The sequence below is a fragment of the Gobio gobio genome (genome assembly GCF_949357685.1).
Source record: "Gobio gobio genome assembly, chromosome: 25".
Classification (NCBI taxonomy): domain Eukaryota; kingdom Metazoa; phylum Chordata; class Actinopteri; order Cypriniformes; family Gobionidae; genus Gobio; species Gobio gobio.
The window spans coordinates 36,189,026-36,202,314 of record NC_137121.1 but is presented as its reverse complement, the minus strand read 5'-3'; the positions used below and the strand labels follow the sequence as shown (position 1 = coordinate 36,202,314).

The window sequence follows — 13,289 nt, the reverse complement described above, 5'->3', positions numbered from 1 at the left end:
TTAAATCTCTTTTTTGGCTCAATTTATCTGTAAAAGAAAACATGCCTAATAATTCTGCACACCTGAATATAAGGTGATTTTCATTTCCAGCCTTCATGAACAATTATATATCACTTATACATTATTAAATACTAAATCAATAGTAGTTATTAGGATTACTGTGGTTTGGAATTGGTGAAATGTGCCTGGAAAAAAAATATTATCAGAAAATCAACGTGCCTAATAATTCTGCACTCCCTGTATACATGAATGTGTGTGTATTTATATATAAATAATAATTAACAGAGTACACACACATATATTATGTAAACACACACTTTTATTTTGGATGCGATTAATCGCGATTAATCTTTTGACAGCCCTAAAAATAATACTACCACAATCAATTTTGCATTTTTATTTGTCAAATAAATTTAAATTATGACCAGATTTCATGATCCAATATCAAAATTAAACAGAATCCTGCCAAATATCAGTGTTAGTATCATTAATATACTATTATAGTTTAGGTTTTCATTTTTAGTAGTTTTTGTTCTCATTTATATTCATTTTTAAATAAATCTATACAGTTTTTATTAATTAGTAGTTTATTTGGTTTTAGCTATTTTAGTATTTCAACAAACTAAACAAAAATGAGGAATGTTGCTTTGGCTACTAGATTATTAATTTATTTTAATATTAAATTTTTTTAAACATTTTAATTTAATTTAATATTATTTAAGTTTGTATATTTAAATGTTATTAGGTTATTTTAATTTAATTAGTTTTATATTTAATTATTTTAAACATTTTAGTTTCATTTAATATTTGATTTTTTATTTAATTTTGTATATTTAAAATAATAAATTATCTTTTTTATTTAATTTAATTAATTTTATATTTAATTATTTTAAACATTTTAATTTAATATAATATTAGATTTTTTCATTTAATTTTGTATATTTAAATTAAAAAATAACATTTTTAATTTAATTTAATTAATTTTATATTTAATTATTTTAAACATTTTAATTTAATTTAATATTTGATTTTTTATTTAATTTTGTATATTTAAATTAAAAAAATAACATTTTTAATTTAATTTAATTAATTTTATATTTAATTATTTTAAATATTTTTATATAATGTAATATTGAATTTTTTATTTATTTAATTAATTAATTAATTTTTAATATTTTTTAATATTTTATTTTATTTAATTTTAAGTTGATCTTTATTTAATTATTTTGTATGGTTTTAGTTTACCATAATATCCCTGTCAAATATTTATGCATTTAAAGTAATTCAAGTATTAATTTATTTTCTGAATGTCAGGTTTGATCAGATCAACGTGTTATTGGTGTAAACTAGCATAAATGTTAACTAATCGTTGCATCTTCAGAGTAGTTTTTATTAATATTTGAAGTAGATGTTTATATGCATTAATCACTAAAAGCGGTTGATCTTTAAATCTTTGAGCGCTGAGAGATCTGACTGATGAAGAGTGTGTGTGAGGTGTGTTTAACCTGAGCATTATGAGCTCAAACACACAGCCGTGTCCAGAACAGCCTCCGCCTCGCTCCCGCCGCATTTATTTATTTCTGATAGTTCCCGCAGAGCTCGCAAAATTAATGTCAGCCGGCAGAAAATAGACATCGAAAGCTAAAATTCAGCACTTTCTGCCCACAGAAGTTATTTGTCAAGCTAACAAGGAGGAGAAGAAGAGAAGAGGAGAAGAGGAGACCTGTTCCTGCGCCGCGGCCTGGGGAAATATATGCCATCGCATCCACAGCCGGGAGCAGAGGAGAGAGGGATAACACACACACACACACACACACACACACACACACACACACACACACACACACACACACACACACATCCCTGAGACCACACGATCAACTGACCAGTGTCTAAAACACCCTCAAACCAGCCCATAACACACACACACACACACACACACACACGATCTTAGAGTTCTCGCTGTAAATATGATCAGTAAATCGTGTCTATGTCTTCAGCTCATCAGTTGAGCAGTGTGAGCTGTGAGTGACAGGAGGCGGAGCTCACTCTGATGTCAGCGTGATGTCAGCGTGAAGTCAGCGTGATGTCAGCGTGAAGTCAGCCTGATGTCAGCGCGATGTCAGCGTGATGTGATGTCAGCGCGATGTCAGCGTGATGTGATGTCAGCGTGATGTGATGTCAGCGTGATGTGATGTCAGCGTGATGTGAAGTCAGCCTGATGTCAGCGTGATGTCAGTGCGATGTTAGCGTGATGTGATGTCAGCGCGATGTCAGCGTGATGTGATGTCAGCGCGATGTCAGCGTGATGTGATGTCAGCGTGATGTGATGTCAGCGTGATGTGATGTCAGCGTGATGTGATGTCAGCGCGATGTCAGCGTGATGTGATGTCAGCGTGATGTCAGCGTGATGTGATGTCAGCGCGATGTCAGCGTGAAGTCAGCGTGATGTCAGCGTGAAGTCAGCCTGATGTCAGCGCGATGTGATGTCAGCGCGATGTCAGCGTGATGTGATGTCAGCGCGATGTCAGCGTGATGTGATGTCAGCGTGATGTGATGTCAGCGTGATGTGATGTCAGCGTGATGTGAAGTCAGCCTGATGTCAGCGTGATGTCAGTGCGATGTTAGCGTGATGTGATGTCAGCGCGATGTCAGTGCGATGTTAGCGTGATGTGATGTCAGCGCGATGTCAGCGTGATGTGATGTCAGCGCGATGTCAGCGTGATGTGATGTCAGCGTGATGTGATGTCAGTGTGATGTGATGTCAGCGTGATGTGAAGTCAGCCTGATGTCAGCGTGATGTCAGTGCGATGTCAGCGTGATGTGATGTCAGCGTGATGTGATGTCAGCCTGATGTCAGCGTGATGTGATGTCAGCGTGATGTCAGCGTGATGTCAGCCTGAAGTGATGTCAGCGTGATGTGATGTCAGCGTGATGTAATGTCAGCGTGATGTGATGTCAGCGTGATGTGATGTCAGCGTGATGTCAGCGTGATGTGATGTCAGCGTGATGTGATGTCAGCGTGATGTGATGTCAGCGTGATGTGATGTCAGCCTGATGTCAGCGTGATGTGATGTCAGCGTGATGTCAGCGTGATGTCAGCCTGAAGTGATGTCAGCGTGATGTGATGTCAGCGTGATGTGATGTCAGCGTGATGTCAGCGTGATTTCAGCGTGATGTGATGTCAGCGTGATGTCAGCGTGATGTCAGCCTGATGTCAGCGTGATGTGATGTCAGCGTGATGTCAGCCTGATGTCAGCGTGATGTGATGTCAGCGTGATGTCAGCCTGATGTCAGCGTGATGTGATGTCAGCGTGATGTCAGCCTGAAGTCAGCGTGATGTCAGCCTGAAGTGATGTCAGCGTGATGTGATGTCAGCGTGATGTGATGTCAGCGTGATGTCAGCGTGATGTCAGCCTGAAGTGATGTCAGCGTGATGTGATGTCAGCGTGATGTCAGCGTGATGTGATGTCAGCGTGATGTCAGCGTGATGTCAGCCTGATGTCAGCGTGATGTGATGTCAGCGTGATGTCAGCCTGAAGTCAGCGTGATGTCAGCCTGAAGTGATGTCAGCGTGATGTGATGTCAGCGTGATGTGATGTCAGCGTGATGTCAGCGTGATGTCAGCGTGATGTGATGTCAGCCTGATGTCAGCGTGATGTCAGCGTGATGTGATGTCAGCCTGATGTCAGTGTGATGTGATGTCAGCGTGATGTCAGCGTGATGTGATGTCAGCCTGATGTGATGTCAGCGTGATGTCAGCCTGATGTCAGTGTGATGTGATGTCAGCGTGATGTGATGTCAGCGTGATGTGATGTCAGCGTGATGTGATGTCAGCGTGATGTGATGTCAGCGTGATGTCAGCGTGATGTCAGCGTGATGTGATGTCAGCGTGATGTGATGTCAGCGTGATGTCAGCGTGATGTCAGCGTGATGTGATGTCAGCGTGATGTCAGCGTGATGTGATGTCAGCGTGATGTGATGTCAGCGTGATGTCAGCGTGATGTGATGTCAGCGTGATGTGATGTCAGCGTGATGTCAGCGTGATGTCAGCCTGAAGTGATGTCAGCCTGAAGTGATGTCAGCCTGAAGTGATGTCAGCGTGATGTGATGTCAGCGTGATGTGATGTCAGCGTGATGTGATGTCAGCGTGATGTCAGCGTGATGTGATGTCAGCGTGATGTGATGTCAGCGTGATGTCAGCGTGATGTGATGTCAGCGTGATGTGATGTCAGCCTGATGTCAGCGTGATGTGATGTCAGCGTGATGTCAGCGTGATGTGATGTCAGCGTGATGTGATGTCAGCCTGATGTCAGCGTGATGTGATGTCAGCGTGATGTGATGTCAGCGTGATGTCAGCGCGATGTGATGTCAGCGTGATGTGATGTCAGCGTGATGTCAGCGTGATGTGATGTCAGCGTGATGTGATGTCAGCCTGATGTCAGCGTGATGTGATGTCAGCGTGATGTGATGTCAGCCTGATGTCAGTGTGATGTGATGTCAGCGTGATGTGATGTCAGCGTGATGTGATGTCAGCGTGATGTGATGTCAGCGTGATGTCAGCGTGAAGTCAACTGAAGTAAGCGTGATGTCAGCGTGATGTCACATGATGTCAGCGTGATGTCAGCGTGATGTGATGTCAGCGTGATGTGATGTCAGCGTGATGTGATGTCAGCCTGATGTCAGCGTGATGTGATGTCAGCGTGATGTGATGTCAGCGTGATGTGATGTCAGCCTGATGTCAGCGTGATGTGATGTCAGCGTGATGTGATGTCAGCCTGATGTCAGCGTGATGTGATGTCAGCGTGATGTGATGTCAGCCTGATGTCAGCGTGATGTGATGTCAGCGTGATGTGATGTCAGCCTGATGTCAGCGTGATGTGATGTCAGCGTGATGTGATGTCAGCGTGATGTGATGTCAGCGTGATGTGATGTCAGCGTGATGTGATGTCAGCGTGATGTGATGTCAGCCTGATGTCAGCGTGATGTGATGTCAGCGTGATGTGATGTCAGCGTGATGTGATGTCAGCGTGATGTGATGTCAGCGTGATGTCAGCGTGAAGTCAACTGAAGTAAGCGTGATGTCAGCGTGATGTCACATGATGTCAGCGTGATGTCAGCGTGATGTCAGCGTGATGTGATGTCAGCGTGATGTGATGTCAGCGTGATGTGATGTCAGCCTGATGTCAGCGTGATGTCAGCATGATGTCAGCAGTCCACTGCACTTACACATGTTGAAGTAAATCTTATTTGTATTTCTGTTCCACACATTTTTGAAAACCTTTTCATTATTGCAAATAAATGTTTAGAAAACATTTACTAATTAAACAACATGAATAAATAACTCACATTTAAATAAACCTTTATCTATCTACTCCATCCATCCATCATCATTCCATCTATCATTCCATCTATCATTCCATCTATCTATCTATCTATCTATCTATCTATCTATCTATCTATCTATCTATCTATCTATCTATCTATCTATCATTCCATCCATCATTCCATCCATCATTCCATCCATCCATCCATCCATCCATCCATCATTCCATCCATCTATAAAAATGGTGGGAAAAGACAGTGACCCACACCCAGCTGTTTCTCTGCTATTGAGCTGTGGATTACTACAGGTTTAATTAAACAGCAGACATTAAACACTACAGAGAGACTGTTAGAGGAAAGGCCAGGGCGGAAAACAAGAAGAACACACGGAGAGAGAGAGAGAGAGAGAGAGAGAGAGAGAGAGAGAGAGAGAGAGAGAGAGAGAGAGAGAGAGAGAGAGAGAGAGAGAGAGAGAGAGAGAGAGAGAGAGAGAGAGAGAGAGAGAGAGAGAGAGAGAGAGAGAGAGAGAGAGAGAGAGAGAGAGAGAGAGAGAGAGAGAGAGAGAGAGAGAGGACGGATGCTACAGGCTACAGGAAGCATTAATGACTTTGAGTGCTGCGTTTTGGTGGAAATATCTGTGCTTTGATCAGAGAAATCCTACAAAAACAACATTAATAATCTCATAAATATAAAGGCAGAGAATGGAGATGTTTAAAGTGGTAAACCCACAGCACAGGGACATCCTCCCGTTATCAGTGTTAGAGGAGCAGGAGGAGGAAGAGGAAGAGCAGGAGGAGGAAGAGCAGGAGGAGGAAGAGCAGGAGGAGGAAGAGGAAGAGCAGGAGGAGGAAGAGGAAGAGCAGGAGGAGGAAGAGCAGGAGGAGGAAGAGCAGGAGGAGGAAGAGGAAGAGCAGGAGGAGGAAGAGGAAGAGCAGGAGGAGGAAGAGCAGGAGGAGGAAGAGCAGGAGGAGGAAGAGGAAGAGCAGGAGGAGGAAGAGCAGGAGGAGGAAGAGCAGGAGGAGGAAGAGGAAGAGCAGGAGGAGGAAGAGCAGGAGCGCTTCTCCTTCAGTCGGTCTGTTTATATCACACGGGTCTTCAGGAGGAGCGGCTAAATATAACTCATATCCTTACTGGCTCTGGTTACATTCAACATACCAACACACACACATTTACACAGCGGACGGGATGAGGATAGAGGAGGAGTGTGTGTGTGCAGCCATCATTAAAAAAAAACAAGTGACAAAATCAAAAGCACTTTACACAATCACTAATGTAAGAACAACACCCCTCCGATGACCCGAATGAGCTCCTCCAAAAGAGCAGAAGAAGAACAGAAGAAGAACAGAAGAGAAGAAGAACAGAAGAAGAAGACGAGAAGAGCAGAAGAAGAAGAGAAGAAGAAGAAGAAGAGAAGAAGAACAGAAGAAGAAGAGAAGAAGAACAGAAGAGAAGAAGAACAGAAGAAGAAGAAGAGAAGAGCAGAAGAAGAAGAGAAGAAGAAGAGCAGAAGAAGAAGAGAAGAAGAACAGAAGAAGAAGAAGAGAAGAACAGAAGAAGATAAGAAGAAGAAGAGAAGAAGAACAGAAGAGAAGAAGAAGAGAAGAAGAACAGAAGAGAAGAAGAACAGAAGAAGAAGAGAAGAACAGAAGAAGAAGACGAGAAGAACAGAAGAAGAAGAGAAGAAGAACAGAAGAGAAGAAGAACAGAAGAAGAAGAGAAGAACAGAAGAAGAAGACGAGAAGAACAGAAGAAGAAGAGAAGAAGAACAGAAGAGAAGAAGAAGAGAAGAAGAACAGAAGAGAAGAAGAACAGAAGAAGAAGAGAAGAACAGAAGAAGAACAGAAGAAGAAGAGAAGAACAGAAGAAGAAGAAGAGAAGAAGAGAAGAAGAAGAGCAGAAGAAGAACAGAAGAAAAAGAGAAGACGAGCAGAAGAAGAACAGAAGAAGAGAAGAAGAGCAGACGTGCATTTCCTGTGCCCTGATTGTGACCTCACCTGTGTTTCATTGCACCGGAAACGTGTGGTTTACTTCTGGAGAATCAACACAGAACATCGATACTGTCCTATCAGATTCCCCCTCAGCTAACTAGAACAAGCACACACACACACACACACACACCCACTCATGCGGCGCACACACACTTACACATGCTCACTCATACAAACACGTTCAGGCACACACTCATGCTCACCCTCACACACACTAAAACACACTCATAAACACGCTCACCCTCTCTCACAAACACACACACAAACACGCTCCCCCTCACACACACACGCACGCACACAAACAAACTCACAAACACGCTCACCCTCTCACACACACACACACACACACACGCATGCACACAAACGAACGAACTCACAAACATGCTCACCCTCACACACACACACTCGCTCACTCTCACACACAAAAAACGCACACACAAACACGCTCACCCTCACACACACACACACACACACGCATGCACACAAACGAACGAACTCACAAACATGCTCACCCTCACACACACACACTCGCTCACTCTCACACACAAAAAACGCACACACAAACACGCTCACTCTCACACACACACACACACAAAACGCACTTACAAACACGCTCACCCTCACACACACACACAAAACGCACTTACAAACACGCTCACACACACACACACACACACAAAACGCACTTACAAACACGCTCACTAGGGCTGCAGGATTTTAGCTAAAATGTGAATCACGATTTTTCTCCATGGGAATTGAGATCACGATTCTCTTACACGATTCTCATTTTTTCTTATACTTTAAAAAAAATGAATCAATTTTAAATAAAAGTAATTAGTTACAATTAAATTAAAATGTAGAAACAACAAATGTAGACAGACTAGATGTAAATATATGCTTATTACTGTTTATTTCTATTTTTATGATTATTTAATATCTTGCCTTGTGGAGAGAGGGTTTTTGTTGTCTTATTTCATGTTTCATTTTGTTTTTGTAAAAAATGAAAACTATAAATAAAATATTTTTTAAAAAATGTTATAAGAAAACGCTTAACGTGGCTTAATTAATGTACTAAGACAGTGTTACAGACCTGAAAAACCAACCTGAAAAAAGTACCCCCCCCCCAAAAAAAAAAAACATGAAAGGAGGAAAAGTATCCAGAATTTCACCACAGAACACGACTTTACTTGTATATTATAATATAATATATCATTAATTTATAACTTGTATAGGCCTATGCAATTATTTGTAAAAAAAAATATGTAAAATTATGTAGATCACTTTTACTATTTACATAAGCTGCTTATACTATTTATGTAAACTGCTTTTATTTATATTTCATTGCAACTTTAAACAGGTCTGAGGAGTTTGTTGTTTTCATGTAGCCTTGGCAACTAGCCGACCTGAAAAATATGCACATGAAATGAAACTTGTTTAACTCAAACATAACATGTCAGTAACAAACGGTACAGCGTGCAAGATTGTCATTATGTTTATACTTTATACTTTCGTTTTTTGGGGCACTCTCCCTCTGCCATGCGCTCCAGTTTCTAGATACACTGAACTGATTCATTCGGTTCGGGAGAAGAGATAAAAGCCCGCCCACACTGACAATTGATTGGTTGACTTACCGAAACAAGCCAATCAGGATGCTCTCCGTCTTACATGCGCTTCATTAGGTGCACACCAGCACACACACGCAAGGTTTCTCGCTCTCTCTCTCTCTCTGCCGTGCGCGCGTGCACAGTTTGCGGTTAATTTTTACATCTTACCGCAACAAATCTGACTCCGTTTAGGTCTGCTCTGCCGTCTTGTTACACGCCAGTAACAGCGAAACATGGCCAATGAGGGAGAGGAGAGAAGTGGAGATTTATGATTGATTGGTTAGTGTTTTGTTATTGTGTGAGTGTGACAAGCTCTGGTGTGACCAATAACGCGTGAACGCAGCATGATCTGAGGGAAATACACGGAAGTGAATCGCCAACATTAAGAAATGAGATCGCATTTATGTTTGAATCGAGATCGGGATTTTTTTTCGATTAATCGTGCAGCCCTAATGCTCACCCTCACACACTCACTCACTCTCACACACAAAAAACGCACTCACTAACATGCTCACCCTCACTCACACACACACACACACACACACACACACAAAAATGCACTCACAAACACGCTCAGGCACACACACACACACACACACACACACTCACTCTCACACACAAAAACGCACTCACAAACACACTCACCCTCACATCACAAACAGTCACACTCAAACACACACACTCACTCAAACACACACACACAAGGCCATATTAGTCTTCTAGACACAATGCAAAGGTTTTCATAGGAAACTGATGATGATAACCATAACTTTACCTGATGCTTATAATAACCCGTCACAAGCCCGTTCAGCAGCAAAGCCAGCTTTGGCCAATCGCTGAGCCTTTGAACTTTCACAGGTGGTGTATAATATATTAGGACAGTCCGTTTTACTGTGTGTTGGGATAAAGATCAATAACACTCCTGAAAACACACTCGCAGAAGTCACACTGTGACCACCAACAAACCAACAAACCTCCAAACCTCAGACACTAGCCTCTCTTTATTACACCAGGCCTGCTAGTCAGTCACGCTGGTTAGTCCACGGCTAACAATGCTATAAATATGAAACAGTATGAGAATATGACACATCATATCTACTACTTAAATAATCAAACATGGAAATCATCATTACAAACTCATAATTGGAATAATAATAATATTATTTATAATGAATTAAGGTAGAAATATGCACAATATGTTTAATACGGGTTCAATATTTAATTATGTGTTATGTATAATATTTTTTTTATGAAACAAGTTTCATGTAAAATGTATTTTACTTCCGTTTCTTTCATTTTAAACAATATTCTGAGCTGCAGAAAATATTTATTTATATAGAAAAATCCACTTTTATACTATACTATTATATTCATAAGGATTATAATAATGTTGGTCAGCACAGAATCCAAATCTTTGCTCTTACCTCAGACTGCAGGGGCAAAGGGCAGGGGTCAGAGGTCGTATCACAGGTGTAGAAACTTTCGCGATGTCCTTCCATGATGAACAGAATGTGCAAAAGACAGAAAGATAAAAAAATAATTACTATATAATAAGCATAAATGCTCAACAATTCATCAGACACAGTTAGTAGAGAGAACCCGCAGTGTTCCCTCTCATACAGACTGAGGTGTAAGTTAGTGCTTATGTTAAACAGAGTTAAAGTTAGCCCTCGTTCTGCACATGTTCCCCACAGACCGGCGAAGCCACGGAGAACAGCCCGTTAAATCCCTCGACCCAGTTCGGTTCACACAGCCATTCATTCTGCTCGGTAATCACCGCGGGACAGGCTGAGTGAACTCTGACCTCGCAGACACATTCTCTGCGCGTGACATCAGTGTTTAGGGCAAATTCTATTCGAGTAAAATATCTCCAGAAAGATTAGAGAGCAAACGGAAACATCCTGTAGCCTACAATCTCTACCTCAGGATGTGTTAGAAACAGAGATCACAGCTCACCCAAACCGGTGCACCTGCCGCGGCGCGTTCCCGACACACGTGACACCTTCACTGCTCGCGCGCACCGCGCAGCTAGGCGTCGTCGATTCTTGTTTGCAACGTCAAACGCGCCACATTTGAAACACGTTTGTTGTGTGGAAAACAGACGGTTAGGTCTCCATTGTGTTTCACGGAAGATAGAAAACAATATTGAACAACACGTGAGTGATACATTAATAAGACTTTTCTTTTCTTTCCACCCCCCCTCACCTCAACAAGGGTTCACAGGAAAAACGTGCATATTGCGTTGCTTTCCGCATGTTTCGCGGCACTTTTTAAAACGAAACGGCCAGTAAGTGACGCTAAAAACGCCCAGTATTATCCCAAACAGATGGACGTGAATGTGGAAACGTTATCATGGTTGTTGCTGTGTGTATCACTGCAGTTCAGATATGAAATGTCTGATCTTTTCTAAAAATGGTCCATCTTTTGAAAATAATGTAGGCTACATTCATCAAACCCAACCGATAGCAGCGTAAACACGGATTGCGGAAGCCATTTTAGTTTGCTTACAAGTGTCGTTACTATGGAGGATGAAACCTGCAAAAACAATAAACAATAATAAATAGCAGAATTCTCTCTCTCTCTCTCTCTCTCTCTCTCTCTCTCTCTCTCTCTCTCTCTCTCTCTCTCTCTCTCTCTCTCTCTCTCTCTATATATATATATATATATATATATATATATATATATACACACACACACACATTTGTAGGCTATATATGCAAATAAATACATAAAAAGGACACACACAAAAATTCCCTCAACAATCGTTTTATTTTTTTAATTATTTAAATCCACGCACATTTGATTATTTATATATTTATGTATGCAGTAATATGTGGTTTTATGTATTTATTTGTATATTTATTTATGTTGAATATTGTGGATTTATTTATGTATTTGCATATTTATGTATTTATTGTTTCGTCCTCCAAACGTTACTTACTTTGCAATGCTGTACCAGATAAACTGTATGTAAACTCAATGGTTGTTAAAGTATTGGGCCGCGCGAAAATAAGTCTTTATTAAATCAATAATATCCATCTGTTATCAACTTGTGTGAAAGCTGTGATTTGAATGTGAAAGTATGGAAATGTAGGTAGAGAGGCACGTTTTTTTCCAATGAGCTTGCATTGTATTTTTTTTTTTTTTTTTAACTATTCCGTTTATATTGTTTTAAATGAGTTTAGCTTGCATTCATCCTTTTCAGAAACAAATTCGCCATCACTTCCACAGCCTGGATGTTCTGCCATGTTTTTATATTCGATGGAGAAAATCATTAAAGTTACCATGAAATCAAAATTGTTTTTAGTGGAATGTTGTAGTATTGTATTATAAATGATTTCTCAGTGCATTAATGTTTTAAATTCATGTTCCTAGTAATATTGAAGGGGCGGGGCAACCTGTCACTCACATGAGATCCACCAATCCGTCCAATCAATTCCCCACAGGCACAATCAAGCCCCGCCCTACATTTGTTCTTGTTTGAGAAGCGTTTCACTCGATTATTCGGCATAACAGAGGAAGAAAAGACGACACCTTCCCTTTCATGTCGGCTTTAACAAATGAAAAGAGAGAAGCGTTTGGAAGTGAACACACTTTCTGTCTGCGCTTCCCCTTTAAGATGAGAGGTTCACGGGGTGTGAAACGGGACATTGTGAAGGCTCTTTATTGATACGAGTGGCTCTCAAGGACTGGCTTTTGTTTTCATATTCACCTCACTGCTGCGCTCTCTGCCACAGGACATGACATCACTCGCCGGGGTCACCGACTCCACCAGGGAAAAAAAGAGATGAAGACGAGAAAAGAAAGACTTGGGAAGTGGTGCTCTGTAGGTCACCTTGCCTGGCTGAGAGATCAATGTCGCTTTGACTCGCTGGTTAAAGAGAGAGAGACTGCAGCCCAGACACCTTGCCAGTAAATCACCTTGCCAGCTTCATTGAGATGCAGGTATAACACAGGATGGGCACAAGGCCAATGCCTACAGTACCAACCCACACACACACACACACACACACACACGTCTTGCTTAAACTCGCTCATACTTTTCCAATTAAGGGGGTAGTTCAGGTAAACATTACGATTCTGTGATGTTTTACAAACAAAGCTATGTAGATAATTATTATATATATATATATATATATATATATATATATATATATATATATATATATATATATATATATATATATATATATATATATATATATATATATTAATAACTATTATAGATATATATTAATCAGCCATGCTTTAGGCATGTGAGACATTAAGGTATAATTGATAAATAACAATAAATTTATGAAAAATAATTAGGGCTGTCAAAAGATTAATCGCATCCAAAATAAAAGTTTGCGTTTACATAATATATGTGTGT

The 13,289-nt window shown here is 40.6% G+C and overlaps 1 protein-coding gene across 1 annotated transcript in view; it reads right to left on the bottom strand.

The window, feature by feature from the left end:
- The window catches only part of mafb (MAF bZIP transcription factor b), a 112,819-nt gene that overhangs the window by 91,968 nt on the left and 7,562 nt on the right, over positions 1–13,289 (bottom strand). Inside the window, exon 2 of the mRNA XM_079809855.1 lies at positions 10,342–10,409. Coding sequence (XP_079665981.1) covers positions 10,382–10,409 — 28 coding nt within the window. The 3' untranslated portion in view covers positions 10,342–10,381. The remainder of the gene's footprint in view (positions 1–10,341; positions 10,410–13,289) is intronic.